The sequence below is a fragment of the Eulemur rufifrons genome, chromosome 7 (genome assembly GCF_041146395.1).
Source record: "Eulemur rufifrons isolate Redbay chromosome 7, OSU_ERuf_1, whole genome shotgun sequence".
Lineage (NCBI taxonomy): Eukaryota > Metazoa > Chordata > Mammalia > Primates > Lemuridae > Eulemur > Eulemur rufifrons.
Genome location: NC_090989.1, coordinates 275,730,957 through 275,753,044, shown reverse-complemented (window position 1 = coordinate 275,753,044; position 22,088 = coordinate 275,730,957). Strand labels below are relative to the sequence as shown.

Sequence of the window (22,088 nt, the reverse complement as noted above, 5' to 3'; positions counted from 1 at the left end):
TTCTTCTGGACAGCTTCCGAGAAGGGTTAACGTGAAAAAGAAAGGAAGGAGCTAGTATTTATTGAACACCACTGTGGATCAGATCAGGTATTGTTTGTTATGTCATGAAATCTTTGCAATGGCCTTATGATATGGTTGCTATCTCTGTTCTGAAGAGGAAAAGAAGCCCCGGGATGCAAAGTAATTTGCCCAACCAGTAAATGCTAAAACCAGGATTCATATCGGGTTGGTCTGATCCAAGCATTTAGGTGCTGCTGGGTCTGGGGAGCTTCTAGCTCCATGGCTCCCTAGACCCATCTAAGAAATCACTCACCGTAAGTGTAAGTTATATGATTCATCGTGTGAACGCTTGATTAATGTCAGCTCTTCTTCCATAAGGACAAGGATCAGTATCTTTTAATCACTGCATCTTTGTTATTAGCACTATATCTACAACATTATAGATATTCAATATATATTTATGGAATTGATGACTGAATGAGTGAATGAACATGCAGCCACTCCCAGGAGAGGGAAAAAGAACAGTTCTTTTCAGTTGGATTTTGGGCCAATTTGTCTGTAAGGCATTAATGAAAAGCAAACATGAAAAATTAATTCTTTCCACTTTCAGATCCCTGTTGAAGTTAATTCTCATTATTTCTACAATTTCTTTGTAAAAATATTTTCTTTCTTTTCACTGAAAAACTATCACTATGTAATTGCTCATCAGGGTTTTCTCTGTCTATCAAGATAACACATGTAGGAGTGAATTTTATGCAGGCAATAATTAAATGAGCATAAATCTTTATAAATTTTAAACAGTTGACCTGCATTTTAAAAAAGTTACAGATCATGAACAGATATGTAGTAATAGTTACATTGTAAACTGGGCATATAAGGGATTTTTGTAGCAGCCAGGTTTTGAAGTTTACTTTTGATTAATGGATGGTCATATAGACCTTCATTTGGAATATTAAGCAAACCTGTCTTAATTATCTGTCTGGTGTCATACCAAGTGGTTAATGATGCGAGGAAAGCATTTAGAATGGACAGTTACTTATAACATTGCCCAGACTCCACTTTGTCAAAAGATCCACCATGATATAGAAAAGATTTATGAACTCATCATGACTTTCAAAAATAAACAAAGTTGAGGTGGTTGTTAGAAGACCTATTATCAAGAACCGAGATTATAGAGAATTCCATTGTTGCTCTTAAGAGTTATCAGGTAATTGTTTACTCTAATGGTTTTTCCATTCACACAAAGGGATAAAAGTTGACCTCTGGGTAAACTCTGCTTTCTTTCCTATAATATACTTCTCTGATTTGATTGCTTATATGAGTTTGTGGATTCTTTTGTAGGCAGGTTATTTTAGAATCCAAATTTTAAATTCCCTTTAAAGAATCTCATACAACTAAGGTAACCTAAATTATTCTTTAAAAAAAAAAAATCAGTTGAGGTTTAAAAATTTATATATGGTAAAATAATTTGAACAGGAGTTATTTCAGAAAGCAAGACCCATTGACAAAACCAAGCCTCTTGCCTTGGAAGTCTCTTCCAGACACAGACAGTAAGTCTTTATCATCTGTACCATGTATGAAGTGGGAAGTCACAAAGACTAATGAAACGACAGACAGTGGGGCGGACTAGCATCTGTTTGGAAGGCTCCAAGGAGTACCCGGCTTAGAGTCGGTTCTTTGGTTTGAGGATTATCTCATTTCCCTCAGGTATTGAACCTAAGACGCTTTCTCTCTAAGCCCCACTGTATCCCCTCCCATTCTCAGCCCATTCCAACTCCCCACCCCCACCGGCTTCATAACCTCGGGCATGGATCACAACGGAGCCTGAAGTCCCCAGCCACCTGGATAGGCCCAGGAGCCAGCAGGGACAACTAGAAGGGAGCAGCCATTATGGCACTTCTCCTGGGGGGCATGGGGTTTTACCAGGTGCCATGCCCTTCCTCTTTGTCTGGATTTAAAGCCACAGAGGGTTAGCACTGAACGGGACCTTCACCAGCATTTCTTTGTAGAGATGAGAAAGGCAGGCTGGAGAGTCTGAGGAGCCTGTCCTCGAATGCTCTTCTGAAACTGCACTTCCAGGCTGCTGTGTCCCCAGTCCTTCCTCAGATGTGAGCACTTTCCAGCCTGGGTAGTGATCAGCTCTGTGTCTCTGCTACCCAGCGCTACGGAGCAGGGCCATAATAAATGCCAGGTGAGAGCCAGACACACATGGGGACACACCTGCATGTGGAACTGAAATGTTGCTTAAACTCTGTGAGTAGGAAAGGCATGTCCCTAAGCCTAAAAACATACTGGCACCAAGAAAACAGACCTTTTGAGCACAGAAACTAGGACATTGCCCTCTAAGCAAGATTTTCCTCTCCAAGTAGGTGAGTCACACAGGAGAAGTAATTGGCAGGGAATGAAGAGGGTGGTTACTTAGGATTCTATGGTGGCATTATAGTCCAGGACACTAGGCCACCAGGAACACCATGTTTAACAGAAATGACAGTTCTTTAGAAGGAGGATTTATCCTTTATCCTTTATTATTAATATATGAACAAACTGTCCCTTTAAAAAACTGTTTGGGCCAGTAGACAAGTGTGATGCACAGGACCCTGAAGTCTAGGGGCCAATGAAATTATTCCTCTTTCCCTCCCCAGGTCTAATTCATTGTCAAGTCCTGTAATTCCAGTTTACAGGTATCTGTCACATCCATATCCAAAGCTTTTGTCTGAACTGTTTGTTAATATATTTTCCTTTCACGGAATACGGCAACAGCCTGTTAGCTGATTATTCTGTCTCCTGTTTCCCTCTCCTACCCATCTGCCACAGGGCCTCGAGGAAGATCCTTCTGAAACACAAGTATGACCATGTCATGATCCTTCAGCACTGCCCTGCACCTGTGGGGTAAAGTCTAGGCTCACGCAGGATGGGAACCAGGCTCCCCTGCCCCACACTGCCCTGCCCTCTGTTCTACCCACTTGCCTGGGGCTCCTCTTGCTGCCTCTACCTGGAATATGCTTCTCCCCTCGTCCACCGAGTGGACCCCTGTTGGAAGGCCTGGATCAAGTATCTTCTCTTCTGTCAAGTCTTCCCCAGCCTTCCCCCCAGTATCCGAGGCTTTTCTTAGCCACCCCTGGAATGTAGCCTTGACCACAATGCTTTACATACTGAGCTTCTGGGTTTGATGCTCCTCTGAACCCCAGACTAAGCTCTGGAAAATGGAAATCACATTTAGTTAATCTCTGCAATGCCCCGCCCCATGAGGCCAGCACATAGTAGGAGTTAAATAAGGGTGTGTTGATTGCCTGATTATAGGAGACAGAAATGGGAAGTCAAAGACTTAGTCCCCTGAAGTAAAGTGCTGGGGGAGAGTGGCAGACCTTGTATCTTTTATAAACACAAGCTCACGACGTATTCTGGCTGCAGTCTGGACTGGGACAGTGCCCCATGGAAGCTTCTCTTTTCCTGTGCTCTGCTCTTACCCGGCGGAGAAATATTCCTGACCTGGTCATGAAACGAGCACCTGCTTCTGTGCACAGCCCCCCGCCCCTCAGTTACCTGGTGAACAAACCACTGATGTGTTTACACTTTTAATAAATGTGGCCACAGATACCTTGACAAGCTGCCCCTTTACCTCCCTTCCCTTACTCCCAGCCATTTTACCTGACTTTGTGCGGTTTCCAGTGTCAGTTCTTTTCCTGTGGGCCCTTCACCATTACTAAGTAACTGATCACTTCCTCAGACTCAAAGCCAGGTTTCTGAAGCCAAATGGTATGTTCTTCCTCATTAACCACCTTGTCCCTCTTCTAGGCTGGTGTGTCCCTCCTGTACCGCACTACTCACAGTAGACCTAAGGAGAAGTAGTCTTCAGTCAGTTGTTTCCTTCACTCACTGATTCATTCTTTCCTCAAACTGCTAGATGATGGGATATGTAATTTTACCCAAGGGGACGTCAGTCTAGTGACAAAAACATACTTAAAACTGAATTACTGGCCAAGCGTGGTGGCTTACATCTATGATCCTAGAACTTGGGGAGGACGAGGTAGGAGGATTGCTTGAGCCCAGGAGCTTGCAGTGAGATATGATGACACCACTGCACTCTATAGAGCCCAGGCAACAGACTGAGGCCCTGTCTCAAAAACACAAACAAACCGAATTATTATAAGCTAGGAACAAATTGCCATGGAAGCACAAAGGGGAGCTTAATTAATGAGTTGAGGAGCAGGAGCAGGTGACATTCCAGCTGGGTCTTAAAAAGTGAATCGTTGTCCTCATGGAAGAGAAGAGCATTCTCAGCAGAGGGAACAGCAGAAGTAAAGGCCTGGGGGTATGAAAAGGCACGGCAGGTCTGAGAAATTGAGGATTGGGGTGCTCAAGCTGCTGGGTGCTTAAAGGCAGGGGGACGGAGATCCCTGTCTGCCAGGGGTTTTCTCCCGAGCCGAGGCTGGGTGAGAACTGCAGGCGCTCCCTGCAGCTGCTCCCGAGGCCCCACTCTGCCCTACAGGTGCTCCCACGGCTGAGCGAGGTTCCCAGGGCTGTTGGCACTCCACCCACTCCCACCCGCTCCGGCGGGTGGCATCCCAGAAGGAAAGAGGCAGGGGAGGAAGCAGATAAGAAAGACAGCTTCTGTTTAGACACAAATATCTTGGTAATCAGCACAGATGGGATGAGAAATACCAAAAAAGTACATGACAGTTTAGAGAGAATTTGGCTAAATGTTACATATTTTTTAACATACCTGTGTAGAGTTTTTGGAACAAGTACCTGAGTCCCTCAGAACATGATTGGAGATGGGAGGCATGCCTCATTCAAATGGTGTTTTTATTTCAGAAATGTTCCCTTCTCCATCCACAAAAGTATCCTTGTGATTTTTTTTTTTTTTTCTCTCCCACCAAAATAAGGCGCAAGATTTGTCTCTGACGCTGTGTCTCCCTATTTGGACGGCAAGCTGTGTAACATATTTCTCCCCAGCGTGAAGCTTCTTGGCAGACTCTTGAGGCCACGTTTTGGTGGCTTCAGAGTTATCTTTGGATCTGTCAAAAGTGCTAATGGGCTTTCTGGCCTTCTTTAAGCTCCTCATTTCTATTTTCTTTTTACTTCCATCCTCTCCTAAAAGAAAAATTCATGTAATTCATCAGCAGTTAAGCTTTTACTGAAATGCTCAGCGAAGGGCCTCATATTTTTGTTTGCGAGGAGAGCTCTGCCATGTCACAGTCTTTGGTACAAACCCCACCCTGACATCATTAGCTCAGCTTTCCTCAGTCCACCGAGCAGGATACGCTGGTTGACTTATTCAGACCGCCTTTCCTGTGTGTTTTGTTTTTTCACTGGGTTTGTTAAGAGGCAAGTTGATGCCATGGTTAGAGTGTGAGTTTTGGATTCAGGCGACCTGGTTTTGAAACTTGGCTCTGCCCTTTCTAGCTGGGTGACCTTTAGAAGACTACTGAACCTTCCTGAGCCTGTTTTCCCATCTATAAAATGGAGATGATAATGCCTATCTCAGGGTTGTTGAGAAGATTAGAGAGAACACAGGTAAAGTACCTATTGCCTGGCACGTAAGGATTACTCAATAATTGAGGTAGCAGTAATTTTTAACAGAAAAACTGCCCCCTTTATTTAGGCATATTTGATCATTTCTTTCCAAATATGATTTTTACCTACAATTTTTAGCAGTATTAAAAAAGTGTACAAGTTTAGAAACAGACCCACCCAGGGCTGAATCGTCTTACCGACTTACCATGTCACTGTGGCATTGTTTTCTCGTCCTTGTATGGGGATGATAATACCTAGTTCAAGGAGTGGTTTCAAGATTAAGTGAAATAATATATGTAAAGCTTTGTACATGGTAGATATATTTCAGAGGGACAGTTTAGTGTAAAGAAAAGTGTATGGGCTGTGGAGTCACATCTGACTCTACCAGTTACTCTCTCCAGACTTTTCTTTATCTATATGTTGGAAAGAATAATGCCTCATTGGATTTTTGTGAAGATTGCATAAGATTACACGTGTGAAGTGTCTGGCACAGTGGCTGATACTTGATCGGTAGTCAGTACATGGAGCTATTAATTCACTTGCTCTTTATTTACAAAGGTTGACGGTTAACTGGGTACTCCAGTCAAACAATAATAAATCATAAGATAAGTGCCCATTCTTATTCCCAGCCCATAATATTGTTGAAAAGCACTTTATGCTATTTTGCATGTAAAATCCACCTGGTTTACTTCAATTTATGGGTTATAGATCTTTCATCATTATAAACTGCAGCCCCTGGCAGTGGCGTTCCTCCCCTCCCCACCCCCTTTCACTTTCAGAGGGTTATATTGTGCGGCATTGAAAACCTTGCTGAGGTTAACACTGAGGAAATTAGCATATTCATGTATGATTAAAGTCAGGTGGGTATAGAAAAGATTGTATAAATGAAGCACATTACATTTTTTCCGAAATCTAAAGAGTGCCAATCTATAGTACTAATTAAAAGAATGAAACCTGGGCTACAGAAAAAAGCTAGTTAAAACACTGCTTTGTCACAACTTGCTGCTGTTTGTCTTCGATTTCTTTTTCCCCTTTTGAGTGAAATACCTAGAAATTGTAAATCTTCGAAATGACTTTAATTCCAGCTGAGCCGTTTTAGTGAATGTAAACTGCGAAGGAGGGGGCACCAGCAGCGATGAGGGGAGAGGAGCACACCCGGCCTTCGCGGGTGGCATCACCTGCATAGAAACAGGCTCTGTGCCAGACGCATCTGGTCCCTTGGGTACTTTCTTTTGCTTAGACGTATGGTACAGTACATTGGGAAGGTTCTAGGATCTGGAGTCCAAAGATCTGAGCAGCGGTCCTGTCTTTATTGCTTATTAGACTGTTTGAACTTGGCAAAACTCTCTCGGCCTTGGTTTCCTCATTTGTAAAATCGTAGCATTCCTGTTCTGCTCACCTTTCCAAGATGACATGAAGGACAGACGTTGTGCTGTATGCGACCTCATGTCATAAACTGTGATCGCCACACGAAGATGTGATTGCTCAGGCTCCTTCCCCTCTAAGGTCTCTTCCAACTTTACATTTCATGATTTTATACATGAATGGGATTTGGCCTCCCAGGTAGAAAGCACAGGACAGGGGAAGAAGAAAGTATGCTTTCTGATTATTTTCTGTTTCTTGCACTTTTATTAGATACTGTTTGTAATAAGAACAAACAAAATAAGCCACAAACCTTGCCTTCTTCTTTCTCCTAGAGAAATCTGACAGAATATTTTGTGGCTGTGGATGTAAACAACATGTTGCATCTGTACGCCAGTATGCTGTACGAACGCCGCATACTCATCATTTGCAGCAAACTCAGCACTGTGAGTAGACAGTCCTGACACGGGCTTTTTGATGATTTCATTTTAATTGAAAGATGTATCGGCAAGATTAAAGAAAATTTAGAAAAAGGAATCAGCCACAATCCCCTTATATGGTAACGTCATTTTCTTTAATTATTCATTTTTTTTACAGTGCCAATACGCATTTCACTTATTCTTAGTCTCACAATCAATTATAGCTCCCCATTTGATTATGTGTTATGAACATTTTGCATATTTCTACAAATGCTTCCTTTATTGTCATTTTTTAAATGTCTGCACCATATTCCATTATACTGATATCTCATCATTTACTAAATCTTCCTTTTCTTTATGGCCATTTAGGTTGTTCGTAGTTTAATCCTTCAATAAATAATACTGTAGTGAACGTCTATTGACTGATATAGTCCATATTATAAGGAGGGGACACCAGGTCAAAGGACTGCCAGATTCCTTCCCAAACAGGCTGTGCTTTCTGCAGTAAATGCTGTCAGCTGTATATGAGTGTACCAGTTTCACTGCATCCTTGCCAGAGTTGTGTGTGTGTGTTTGTGCAGATGTTTTAATTTTGCTAATAAAGTAGATATAAAATGGTATTTCCAGTTTGCTTTAATTTTAATTTCTTCAGTTAGAGGTAACTGAACATTTTCCGTGGGTTTATTTCCTATTTATATTTTGTTAATGTCTTTTGCCATTTATTTTATTAGGGATCTTGATGTTTTTCTTGTAAATTAGAATGAGCTCTTTATATAGTATAATAACTTTTGCTGTATTTATAATATAAATATTTTTCACATCTTTTTATTTCAGCTTTTTACTTGCTAAATATAGTTTATACTTTCCCTAATGTCTTATTATGAAAATTCCCAAGCTTTATAGAAAGTTGAAAACATTTTACTGTGAATGCTGGTATAATTCCATCTAGATTCTACTGGTAACATTTCCTGCAGTTGCTCTGTCACATATTTATCCATCTAGCCATCCTTCATACCATCTATCAATCCATCTTATTTTTTGATGCATTTGAAAGTAAATCACAGCCGTCACTATATTTCCGCCTAAATAATTCAATATCTTTGCAAAGTTTTTTGTTGGTGATATTGGTTTTGTTTTTATGTAAAACTTACCTACAAAAATTGACTGGGATTAGAATGCCTAACAGTCATCCTTCTTTGAGAGAGGGTAGAAAACCCTATTTATAGTGAGGAGTTCCCCAATGAAAGGCCAATGGATAAAATCAGTCATGTGTTTACCTATGAATAAAAACACCACCTAATAATGAAAACTTACGAAACTATTAAGAGTTTTCCTTATGGTTTTCATCATAACTTTAATTATTTTATTTCTTTGGTTATTGATTCATTGTTAAGAACTCACATTTTTTTGGTTGCCTGCAATGTGCTAGACTTATAGCACATAGTAGGTGACAGAAGCATAGCCGTTGACCTCAAGGTGAAAACAACCTATTGCAGACCTCTTGTTTTTGTTTTGTATTTTATTTTACATTATAAGTGCTGTTCATAATCTCAAGGCATGAACACCCAGACTGAGTTTCAGATTAAGAGTATTGCCAACCAGGTTTATCGCGACCTATTTATGAGACCAAATGGAATGAGGGTACATTTGAAAGAGTCTAGCCCATAGCTCGTTACTGTTGCTTTGGATTATCAACCTTAGTCAAACAAAAACAGGGCATCATCTCAGTGGAACCGAATTCTCTATAATCTAATAATGATATTTTTGAGCCCTTTAGTATGTGCTAGGTACTATCCTAAGCACTTGGCATATATTAGCTGATTTAATCTTTACTACAACTTTGGTGGGTTCTGTTATTACCTCCATCTTATAGATAAGGAAGATTGTATCTTCTGTGTGATTTTGTTCACACAAACATATTAGATAAAACGTGCAAAGTTATTTCTACTCCTTGCCAAAACTGAAATAAAGGAATAAATCTATAAAGACAAAGAACAGATGCAACAGAGATTTTAAAAATAGTAAGACAATACTATTTTTGACTTTATGCCAGTATTTGAAAAGTAAGGCAAGATAGATAGAAAAAGATAATTTACCAAAGTTGACACAAGAAGAAATAGAAAAATTGAATAGATCATTTATAGAAATTGAATGATTCTTTAAAATATTTTTCCAGATAAGACATTTAGCCTAACTTGTTTTATAGCTATTTTTTCTTATCAAATATCTCAAGGAACAGATAATTTCAATCTTAGACTCCTTATGAATCTAGAACAAAGAGGGAATACAACCCAGCTTTTCTTGTGATACTTGTATAACCTTGACATTCAACAGCACAAGGAGACAGTACAAGAAAGAAAAATTACCAGCCAATGTCACTCATTAACATAGGTGTAAAAGTCTTAAAATAGTAAACAAATGTGTAAAAAATAAAATTCATAATAACTAACTTGGGTTAATTCCAAAAATATAAAGTTGATAATACTAGAAAATAATATATTAATAACTTACGCGTTAACATATTAAAATGGGAAACTCTTATGGTCACCAATCGATGGAAAATGGCAGGACCATGTTCATGAATAGGAAGACCTAATATCTTGTAGATGTCATTTTATTCTAAAATGATTATAGATTGAATAAAATTTTATTCAAAATCCCAATGGAGTTTTACATAGTACCTAACAAGCTGATTCTAAAACTAATACGGAAAGGCCAAAGAAAAAGCCAAGACAACTTGAAGAAAAAGAGTGGGTTGTGGAAGCTTGCTTTATCAGATACCAAACTTTCTATAAAGCTGTAGTAATTAAGATGCTGGTGGTGGCACAGGGATACACAAATGGACTGACAGAACAGAACAGAAAGCCCAGAAACAGACCACATGTACATGGGCTCTTTATATATGATAGAGCTGACATTGTAGAATCTATGGGGAATAGATGGACTTTACAAAAACTGCATATCTACATGGGGAAGAAAAGGAAGACAATTTCTTTTGAACACATTCGAAATTAAATTCCAAATGGAATTTTGAAAGGCAAATTTAAAAACATTGAGAAGACAAAATAGCATAATGCCTGATGATCCGAGAGTAGAAAAGGGTTTATTTAAAGATGATCCAAAATATACATTGTATAAAGGAAAAGATTAAAATTCTGAACTTTTGTTTGTTAAAAGATACCTTTCAGTGAATGAAAAGACAGTCACAAGCTGAGATATTTGCCGTATAAAACACTGACAATTAGTATTGGAAATATATAAAGAACTACTACAATTAAAAAGTAGATGATGAGCCTATTAATAGAAAAATTGGCAGAAGGCATGAATGGACATCTCACAGAAGAAATACAAATGGGCAGTAACTATATGGAAAGATGCTCAACCACATTAGTAATCACAGAAAAGCAAATTAAAACTACAGTGATTAGAACACTAAGTTTGCAAAAATTGGGTATCTGACAATGCCAAGTGTTGTATTGGAGAATTTCATTACCACTGTTTGAAGAGTCTGTGGTACAAAACTATTTGCATATGCCCATCACTCAGCAATTCTACTCCTAGATGAAATTTTTTTGTGTGTCCACATACCCCTTGGTCACGTATAGTGGGATACATGTACAAGAATGTTCATAGCATCATTTTTTTTGGTTTGTTTTTTGTTTTTTTCATGCTGGAAATAGTCCTCATGACTGTAAACAGAGAACTGATAAACTGTGTATAGTCATGCAACAGAATATTGTATCAGTAAAAATGAATTATACTCCCAACATGATTGTGTCTCTAATGTAGAATGCTGAGGAAAAGAAACAACTTACAGAAGAATATACTGTACACTATGATTTTATTCAAATGAAGTTCAAGTTAGAAAAACTGAATGGTATATCATTGATGGATAAATACAAACTACAAAGAAAAAAGAAGCAACTGACACTAAATTTAGGCAGTGGTTTCCTCTCTGGGCTGAAGTAGCTAAGCAGACATCAGTTTTAGTCAAGCCTTTAGACCTCTTCAAATTCAGAATTAAAAAGTTTTCTAATTGCTGCCTTTTATTTCCCCAAGAATGACTTTTTATTATCTTTTAGACGGGGGTGGGTGTGTGGGGAGAATGCAAAGTCAGATCTGAGCCCAAGATTTGCTGAGGACCCTGTCTTACAAGATCCTAACATGGCCTGTAATACCTTGGCAAAGCACGTTTTTCTCAATTTTGTTTGAGATGTATGCTTAATGCTTCTCAGAGCCATCAAGCGTCTGAAAGGTAAAAGCTGTCAAACACTCCAGAGTGCTCTCTTCTATAAAAATGACTGTGCGTCAATAGAGACAAACCCTGCAATAATTAGTTCAGAGTCAGGTAATACGCATTTCAGGGTTTCTCGGTCAATAACATTGTGATATTCCGTATAAGAAAAATGTAAGTTTTTGTTCTCTTTGCTTAGTTAATGTATATTGATTGTTTTCCTTTATAAATGATAAATAGGGAAGGCTTAACTAACTCTTGTTCTCTAATGTAGATACTTCAGGGTGATTTCTTGTAGCACAAAGGCCTCATTTTTCTTCCATATTTTTGTATCTGAGTTTAATATTGCTTTTTGGAACTCCTGTGGATAGCAGGTGGGTCAAAGACTTCTGTAGAGAGAATATGTAATTCCATCAGCACTCTTACAAGATGGATACTATTCCCACTTTACAGAACAGCCTTTCTGTTCAGAGAGGTGGAATAACTCATCCAAGGTCACATCCTAGACTTTAGGAGAGGTGGCATGCAAATAGGTCATTATGATGCAGTGTCAGGGGAAGGAAGCTTTGGCTTCTGGAAAGGCAGAAACATCCCTGAATTACACATACAAAGTGCTTGCTTTGGGGACCAAGTTAGGTCTATTGGGTTCACTTCTCACATTATTTTCCAATCCCTTGCGTGGTAATAGTCACATGAGCCAGAGACACATTGTTAGGAATATCCACCCCACTTAGGGAATTTGGAAATCCTTATAAAGAACCAAAAAAAAAAATGCTCTGAGCCAAATCTAGTGGATTAAGTGACTGGTGGAGCTGGGTAATACTGGTTTGGGTGAAAAATAAGACTTGATTGTGTGATATATAGCGGGGTTGTTGGTGTAACTTGTAAATAGCTCCAAGACTACCAAAAGAGCATCCCCAGAATAAACGTGTAGAGCACCCTTATTTAGATTCATACTCAGTACTGTATATCGGAGGCTCCCAGTTCTCCCTCATCCTTTTAAAATTCTGTTCAGTTAATCTATCTGAGCCACCTACCGACCGTGTGCCAGGCATTGTGCTAATCATATATATGATTATCATATTTTTTCATTAGTTCTTACAGCAATCCTAGGAGCTTGTTGGTTTTCTTCTCCTTCTGCAGATGAGAATATTGGCACCCGGGATGTTGATGTGCCCTGTCTAAGATGAGCAGCAGAGATGGAATTAAAAACCCACTTCTCTTGGCTGCAGGCCAACATCCTTCTTGCTACCTCATACTGCCTCCTTGGTAACTCTCCATTTGTCATGAGTTCCCTGTGACACTTGCACTCAGAAAATATTCTTAGCATGATGCTGTTGACCATGGATCTAAAATGACACAGAGAACCTCAGCCTGGCTGTTGCCTTTGAATGCATACCTGAGCTTTTCACTTCCAATTTGGCAAGCCCTGTGTGGCTGCACTACTCTAGGCACCAGGGAAACAGAAGGTTGGTACGTGATTTTCCAGCTGGTACACCCTCCCTATTAGCCAAAGCTCCATTTCCTTAAACACTGTTCAGATTCAGTCCATTCTATCTGTGTCTTCTTAAACTCGGCTGTCTCCCAGCTGCACCTACACCATTCTCCTGCCATGGCCACAGCCTTGGTGGGGCCCTGGAGCATATCATTTTTAACTTGCTGTGGTTTCAGGGTTCATAGACTATAGTTCCTTCCAGCTCCTGTGTATCTTGGTCCTAATTGCCCCCTTTTATAATTTAGGGGTACTACAAGATGTTTTGAAAACTAAGGATATCCAGTTAAATGATGACAAAGGCATATTTACTTTCCTGAGGAATGTATGTTTGTTTTATCCAGTGGATGCTATTTAGAAGGAAGTACTGTTTAGTGGCAAGACCGTGACCTAATCGAGCCTCCACACCTAATAATTTGTGTGATACCCACAACTATGAAAAGAATGATTACTTTTCTGATGATACCTCTTTTAGGGAAGAAAAAGAACAGCCAGTTCTCCCTGTCAGTATCTTCCTAACTAGGTAAACAAAATTAGTCCCAGAGAACGTGGGACTTGGGTAGGACCTTGAAATCCGGTGGCCTGAAGAGTGGTGGGTGATACTTCTGTCTCCCCACCAGCATCCTCAGTATGGCCCTTAGGAGATGCCTCGGTATTTGAGTGAAGCCTGGATACTTGCCCAGCCTTGCCCCAGTCCTGTCGTACCCACTCCCACTGACAGCATCCATTGTCTGAGCACCGCCTGTTCTTGTGACCAGTTTGTGGACTGAGCAGTTTTTCAGATCTGGCTTCATTTTTACTTCTTTCCTGATGAATGCCACCTTGTCATGACTGTGCCAGCCTGTGTGATGAGCTGGGCACCTGAATGATGTGTGTAAAGCTTTCCCAGCTCTTCTAGACTAGAAAAAACTAATCCTGTTTGCTTATCTGCAGCCCTTGAAGCAGAGACGAGAGTGGCAGTTTAAGGAGGTTTGAAATGTTGGACCGGAGCCAAGGCCTCTTTGCCTGCACACTCCACTCTGCATGTTCCAGCCGTAGGAACAAACTGCATTATTTTGTTTCAAACTGTGCTCAAGGGATGCCAAGACCTTGTAACTGGAAACTTACCAAACAGAGAATTCTAAGACTAAATTTAGTGTTCTATTTAAAAAATAAAATAAATCGAACATTTTGTTTGTTCATCTTTTATATGTTAAAAAAGAGAGAGATTAACCTAGTTCACACTAACAACCTAAGAGGAGTATTCAAAGAAGTGAGAAGAAAACTAATCCTTTTGGTGAAGAGGGAAATCCTTAACAAAATGTAATGAAGTGGCATGAAATACAGGCTCTGCAGCCAAACTTCCAAATTACATAGCCTCTCTAATCTCCATTACATAAAATTTTATTGTGGCTTAGAGAATATTAAATACTGTTAAAAATAAACGGAAGGAACTTCCATCGACAGGAAGTAGGAGAAAAGATCGGTATGTTTTACTTACGTGGTTTTTCTCTGGTTTTTAAGTGTGTGTGTGTGTGTGTGTGTGTGTGTGTGTGAGTAACTGCTTTTTGAACTATATTCTTCGTTTAATTATCTGTGAATTGGTTTTCTCTTGTTCATGTTAAACTATAACTGGCTTGAAGAAACTTGAGGTGTTATAGAGACTCTATAATGTAATACAAAATATCAACAGGTTAATTTGTGATACTTGATGTGACTTCTACCAGCCATGGTCTCCCTTCTGGTTCTTACCTTCCTCTCCTGCCTCTTCTCCCATTGCTTCAACAAACATTGAGCACCTGTTTTGGACGAGGCACAGGATTCAGATTTATTAGTGATTCCCAAATGCTGATCCATGGGTTAGCATCGTGTTAGAACCACCCAGAGAACTTGTTAAAAATGCAGATTCTTGGACACTAACTACCTCCAGACATTCCAGTTCAAAAGGTCTAGTGTGGAACCACAGAATGTATATTTTTTCAGGTTCCCCAATTGATGGATACACAGCCAGATTTAGGACCAGTAAATAGACAGTTCTCCAAGATAAAAACAATATTTATTCTTTGTGGTGGTTGTTTTGCATCATTAGACTCATTTTTGTTTTGAGTCTCTGTAATTAGAAAACTGATTATGTTTGTTTAGAAGATGTTTATGAGTACAAACTAGCACTTTAAAAGTTCTTTGTTTCTATACTCTCTCTGGGAGAGCTCTGATTTTGTCCTTGGCTAGTCAAAAACAGGACATAACTAAGTATAATCTGTTCAAGGTCTCAGTAATGTTATGAAATACCAATGCTGTCCACCGTTGTAATTTGGGGAACGTGTGTAAGAGAGGCGATGTTTCTTTTAGCCATTTCATTAAGAACATGGCAGAAAATTTTATTATTTTAGTAACAGGGTCAATTTGAGAAATAAATCGTATATTCTTAGATTGTAGGACTGATAGTTTACTCCTTACGCAATCTTACGTATCACATCTCTACCAAAATACACTAATGGGCAATATTCAAATAACTGGCATCTGAATGTACCCGGAAGGCCCTAAATAGTACCCACATTCGCGGACGTCTCTGTGGATTTCATTAAAGAAATTTAAGGGGCTTAAGTCCCGGGGAACAAGGGCTCATCATTTCCTGTGTTGTTTCTGCAGACTGAAAGTGTGGTCACTTTGGCGAACCAAGGTGGTGTGCTGTGAGATAAGGCCATGCCGTCATGGGTTGGTCCCAACATAATGAACAGTCACATTTTTTCTTTTCTGCTACTTCGGTAGCTACAGAGTCTACCAGCTAGCTGTGTCGGATAGCCCTGCTCATGGTATCTTTCCCCCAAAAAGGACAGCAGGGCTAGAGAACAGAGCATCAGATTTCAAGTCAGGATGATTTTGTTCAAGTTCTGCCTCTACCTTTTACTTAATCCTCCCTGTGCCACCTTCTGGCCATATGGCCTTGGGCACGTTACTTGACATCTGAGTCCCTCTGTCCTCTTCTGTGAAAACAAGTGTAGTATTGATACCTACCTCAGGGTTGTTAACAGGATTCAACAATCATAGCTATGAAAGTGTGTGGGCCAGCGCTGCGCACATACTACTCATTCAGTAAATGTTACTTGAGGCTGAATCTCATCCTTGCAGGCAATAAACCCCATCTGACTTTCAGAAGCAAGGAAGGTGATAGAGATCCTGGGAGAGTTCTGAAGATTTAATTAGCGTAACTGATGATAGTGGATGGTGAATGAATCCAAGCAACAGGGAACAGTCACAGCAATTCATACGAGGTTTTGTATACCCACCCACTTCTCACTAGTCACTGAGTCATTTCACTAAATGGTCATTTCTTATTCGGATTCTCACAGTCATCACTATACAGAGCTTGAGCGGCCTAAGAAGCTGCTGTGTTCACTTGACCCACTGTTCCCACCTGGCTGGCCTCGCAGCAGGGAGGGGGACTAGCAGCTTCTCCTCTTCATCCTTCCAGGCTCCCTCTGCTCTGATGTCTCTGTCTCTGAGAAGCAGGCCTGATTCTTGCCCCAGGCAGAATTAATGATTCCTTCTTTATATGCTAACACACTTGAACCTCTATTATAGCACTTCTTTCATAATGCTTTTGTGTTGAAGTTGATTGTTTGCATTTTGATCTTTCTCTCTCTATTTTAAATTGCTTGAGGGCATGGCGTGTACACGTAGTAGATACTCAGTAATTGTCGGATTAATACAGATCAGAGCAGAGAGGCAGTTTTGTGGAGCTAAGAGCAGAGACTCAGGAGCTCGCCTTCCCTAGGCTCATATCCTAGCTCTGTCACTGGCTCTGTGACCTTATACAAGTTCCTTAACACCCAGGAACTTGAGTTGCCTCATCTGTAAAATGGGAATAATAATGCCACCTACCTTATAGGGCTGTTGTGAAAAGTAAATGAGTTAAATACATGTGAAGCACTGTTCTCAGTGTTTGGCAGATAGTAATACTAATTAAGTGGTCATGGTGGTGGTTGTTTTATAGTTTTAATCTTTCATTTGAGTTTACTGTCACTTTCTAAGATTGGGTTTGCCAGAGAAGACTTCACGGGGTAGAGTCTTTTTTTTTTTTCTCCGTACATGCAAATTTAGTAACTCGCCACCTGAAGTTTCCTTAGTTTCTTTTCTGTGTGTGGATACCTGACAGATAGGTACTCAGGATTCCATATTCAGTTATGCTTTGTTTATATATACGTATATATATGATTCTTTATTAAAGCAATAGTGTAAATCCCTTAGCTAAACATAAATTATGATCTTGGAAATATTTTCAAAGAACGGTAAAGATCCACTTGTCTAGACTTGAGGCGACAGATTTCTTGTTGCGTGCCAGCTGTGCTCCATTGATAGTGGTTGCACTTTAGGAGGGATCCTCAGGCTGTATCATGACTCCACGATCGGTTAGTTATGTCTGCATTAGACACAGAGGGGAGCAGTGGCAGCATTTATTTCAAATACAACATGTATTTGAATAAATTGTTATCATTCCTTGCCTTTTCTTTTTCATCTTGGTGCTATGGGCTTACTTTATAGTGTAGTTTACCATACCATAGTTTCTGCCTCTGCTTTGCTAGCTAAAGCTTTTCTCTGGCAGTTTTAGTTGCTTTGATGTTTTGAAGTGTCAAATCTTGGCACAAAAGCTTGTTGCCCCAGTTAATAACTTACTCAGATTACTCTAGCTAGTAGATATAGCTAAGGAAAAAAAAAAAAAAGAGAGCGAGAGAAAGAAGTAATTAAGTAGGCGGCTGATTTCCTGAGTAAGCTTCCTCTTGACTGGGTGATACTGCTCTTGGGGAAAGACATCTACTTGACTCCATGTTAGGGTTTTTTGTGGGTTTTTTCCCCCTTCCCTTTCCTTAAAGGATAATGGAGAGGGAAGAGGTAAGATGAGTTCCACCAACATGGAAGAGAAACTGCTGGGAGAAAGATTGCTCTCCTTCCAAACCCTCCCCACCCCCAAAAGAAGCACTATATTTTAGCTTCTAAAAAAAGCAAGACATTGTTTGCTCTTTTGTTTCTTCTTTCTACTCATGTGTCCAACATGTGTCTAGACTAGCTGAAAGTCCTTTGATTTCTGAGGCTTTCTAAGTTGCCTTTCTGCTAAGGTGTCTTGGATAGTTTCTTAAAAGCCAACTCTTCCCCCACTAAATATAGTAAACATAATTAAAGGTTTTTCTTATACCCAGGGAAGGGTTGCAGATTTTGTTTAAATCTTTTTTGCTGATTTTATAATGGATTTTCCATTTGAGAATAAATCATAATAAAAAAAAAAAACCCAAAAATCACAGCACTGTTTGAATCACGGCATTATTTATTTCCTAATGACTACAAAGATGGTTTATAATTAAACTGAAAAATCTAGTTCTCAAATTGAGAAAGCTCACACCTTGCTTAAGGGACACAACATTTTCTGCAACTGTTCTAAATGGGATGATTCTTGGTTGAAATGAACAGACTTAAAAATGACCTCTCGGGCCGGGCGCGGTGGCTCACGCCTGTAATCCTAGCACTCTGGGAGGCCGAGGCGGGTGGATCGCTCGAGGTCAGGAGTTCGAGACCAGCCTGAGCAAGAGCGAGACCCCGTCTCTACTAAAAAAAATAGAAAGAAATTATATGGACAACTAAAATATATATATACAAAAAATTAGCCGGGCATGGTGGCACATGCCTGTAGTCCCAGCTACTCGGGAGGCTGAGACAGGAGGATCGCTTAAGCCCAGGAGTTTGAGGTTGCTGTGAGCTAGACTGACGCCACGGCACTCACTCTAGCCCGGGCAACAGAGTGAGACTCTGTCTCAAAAAAAAAAAAAAAAAAAAAAAAAAAAAAAAAAAAAGACCTCTCTTTAAAGTTAGTAATCTGATATTCTTTCTATACTCCTCATTTTATCAATTTCTTTATGTTTAGGTTCAGAGGGGAAATCCAAATGCCTCTAACCCTGTGAAGCAGGTGTCAGTTTAATTATTTAACACTCTGAGTTCTAGGATGTGACGAATGACTGTGACTGTCCGATACTTTCCTCTGCCAGCTTTTGGAACTTGGAATCCTCGCTGCAGAGATGAGGAAACAAGACCAACATTGAGACCAACCCTGGTTTATGTCGGCTCAGTCAGTATAGCTGAAGAAGGTGAAGAACGGCAGCTCCTCTGCAATCATAAGCTGTCCGAGCTGGAAGGGGCATGTAGTCCAGCCTCTCGTTTTACTTAGACGGGAAATTGAGACCCAGGAGAGGGAGTGGCTTTCTCAGGTCAAAAAGAGAGTCAGTGGAAGATTCCGTGCAAGTATGTGGAAGGGATCATGACAGAAAAGCAGACTTTGAAATGTGTGTGCTCAAAATGGGATGCAGAGCTTTCCCTTTGGCTAACAATCCTTACTTCCTTGCCTAGAATTTCCTGTGGATTAAAGACACTTCAACACCTCAGTTAAATGTAACTAATCCCCAGGAAATTATCAGACCTGTGTTTGTTTTAAAAATGATTATTTTCTGATGTTGGTATTTTGTCCTGGAAGATATTTGGACGTCTAACAGCAAGGCAGACGCACGTCTACATAGTGTGGCAGTGCCAGCAGGGACAACGCTTCATCAGAGTCCTCAGCACAGAGGATGGCGCAGAGTAGGCACTCAGACACTCTGTGAATTAATTATGCATTGTGGAGACACAGCGGCCATTACAGTCTGACAGACCTGGATGTGAGTCCCAGTTCTGTCACTTACTGGGGATGTGGCCTTGGGCAAGTTATTTCACCTCTGAGACCGTTTCCTTATCTGTGAAATGTGGTGATGAGTGTGTCTGTGTATCAATACACACACATTCCTTTAAAACAACACAAGGGTCTGAACCCCCAACAGTGATACCTGGCACGTATACTTTTGGGGTATTTGGGGGGGGTGGGGTTTTGAGGGGAGATTCTTATTTTTATTTCATGTTAAATTGTAGAGCTACCATTAGGATTCAGCTGAGGCATTGGTGTCTAAGATGGTGCCAATCTGGGCTTTATCTCTGTGAAATACCTAAACTAAAAAAAAAGTGTCCTTGTGATTTTTCCAACTCTGTCATTGATCCATTCATGTCCCGTCCCCACTACCTTCTCCCCTTCTCTCTCTTTGCCTCAAAGAAAACTAATGGAGCCATATAGAAAGCTCCAAGATATAACTGACCTTGTACACCTTTAATTGAGGACAGAATTTGCTAAAGAGCATCCAAAAACCCACCAGTGGTTTACTTTACAATCTGCGTCCTGGCTAGACTGGCTGTTGGCTGTATAATTTGTCTAGTTTTGTCTGGAGTCTTAGACTATTCAGCTGCTTCAGGGCAGAATCTTTTGGGGTGTCGTTAAATGGGATTGATAATTGGCTTCTGATGAATATTCATTGTGACTAATGACTTTGGGCAAATTTTACGCATACTATCTTTCTGTTCTCCCACTGAGTGAGATTTTGATAGGATCATTTTCCTCAACTTGCACTTCAGTTATATAATCACAATACCTTTTTGTTGACTACACTGCAAATTATATGCTTTTATTACTTTTAAATTTTGTATTCTGTAAGGAATGAGCATAGGCTTTTAGGACCTTTCTCTTTAGAAACCTGGTTAGAGTTATTTTAAAAATAAGTGGCCAGTCATACTTTACAGGACGCAATACATTATTTCTGATTAAGTATAGACATACTGTAAGACTTTTCTTATAATCAGCTTAGCCACTATTGTTAAGTAAGGATACACATAGTTTGTGCCATTTAGTATTTTGGAAAAGAGCCAAAGAATTCCGTGTTTTATTTGTTTGTTTTCTTAAACAAATGGGTGAATACATTTTACCCCCATTGCAGAGATTTGACCCTTAGGAAACCCCCCAATGAAATGAACAAACATCTTAAAAGCTTGATTTTTTTTTTTTTTAATGAAGAATAAGTTTTAAATCTTGGCTTTTAGGTTGGTAGATTTTTTTTGAAGGTAAAGAGACATGAAAAGAATATTGTCTGAAGATAAGATGTGTGCTGCTTTATTGCTTGAAATGGGATTTTGACCCAAACTAATTTAAGCTGAAGAATCAGGTAATCAAGTTCTATCTCAACCAGGACCATTCTATTGAGTGACTTTTTCAAAGAGAATTGCAAATTAATTCATGTGATGATGTTACCTTACATTTGTATGGCACCTTGCAGATTTTGAAGTGCTTTTATTTATTTATTTGCTGTGTTACTGAGTTAGAATAGACGTGTTATTGAAGGGTGAATGAATAAATGACTTGGTTTTCCAAAAGCGGCATATTTGTGTATCTAAGCATACTGTTATTTTGTAATTGGAGTCATATACCTCACTCTGTGGGACTTGTGAAAAGTTGGTACCATAATGTTAAAAGCCAAGCCACTAAACTATCTTTATATTATGAATGTACTCTCAGTAAGAATTGTTTTTTATTCAGGGCACATTGCATTGCCTAGCGCGCGCATGCGCGTGTGTGTGTGTGTGTGTGTGTGTGTGTACTTATTTATGCTGTGCCACTGAGAACATGGAGATGAACAGAGACAGGGTCTTTCTGTACTTTGGAGTCAGGGGACAAACATGCAGACAGTTACAGTCCAGTAAATAATGGGGGCCTGTGCCCAGGGGAGCCAGGTAAGGCTTCAGAGAGGAAGGTAGTGCTTCTATAGAGACCTGAGGGGAGACTTTGCTAAGGCCAGGTTAGGGGGGACAGGTGGAAAGGGAAGGGAGGAAAAGGAGTATATAACTCCCATGGTCCCCAACCCCCGGGCTACGGACCAGTACCCGTCTGTGGCCTGTTAGGAACCGCACCACACGGCAGGAGGTGAGCATCGGTTGAGCAAGCAAAGCTTCATCTGTATTAACAGCCTCGCCCCATCACTCACATCACTGTCTGAGCTCTGCCTCCTGTTAGATCAGCAGTGGCATTAGATTCTCATAGGAGCACGAAGTCTACTGTAAACTGTGCGTGTGAGGGATCTAGGTTGCACACTCCTTATGAGAATCTAATGCCTGATGATCCGAGGTGGAGCTGAGGCAGTCATGCTAGCAGTGGGGAATGGTTGCAAATACAGATTATCATTAGCAGAGA

At 40.1% G+C, this 22,088-nt stretch overlaps 1 protein-coding gene across 11 annotated transcripts in view; it reads left to right on the top strand.

Annotated features, from left to right (window-relative positions):
* The window catches only part of DENND1A (DENN domain containing 1A), a 499,384-nt gene that overhangs the window by 249,950 nt on the left and 227,346 nt on the right, over window positions 1–22,088 (top strand). For all 11 annotated transcript variants that reach the window (XM_069476764.1, XM_069476762.1, XM_069476766.1 and 8 more), the window contains one exon: window positions 7,215–7,325. In XM_069476764.1, coding sequence (XP_069332865.1) covers window positions 7,215–7,325 — 111 coding nt within the window. The remainder of the gene's footprint in view (window positions 1–7,214; window positions 7,326–22,088) is intronic.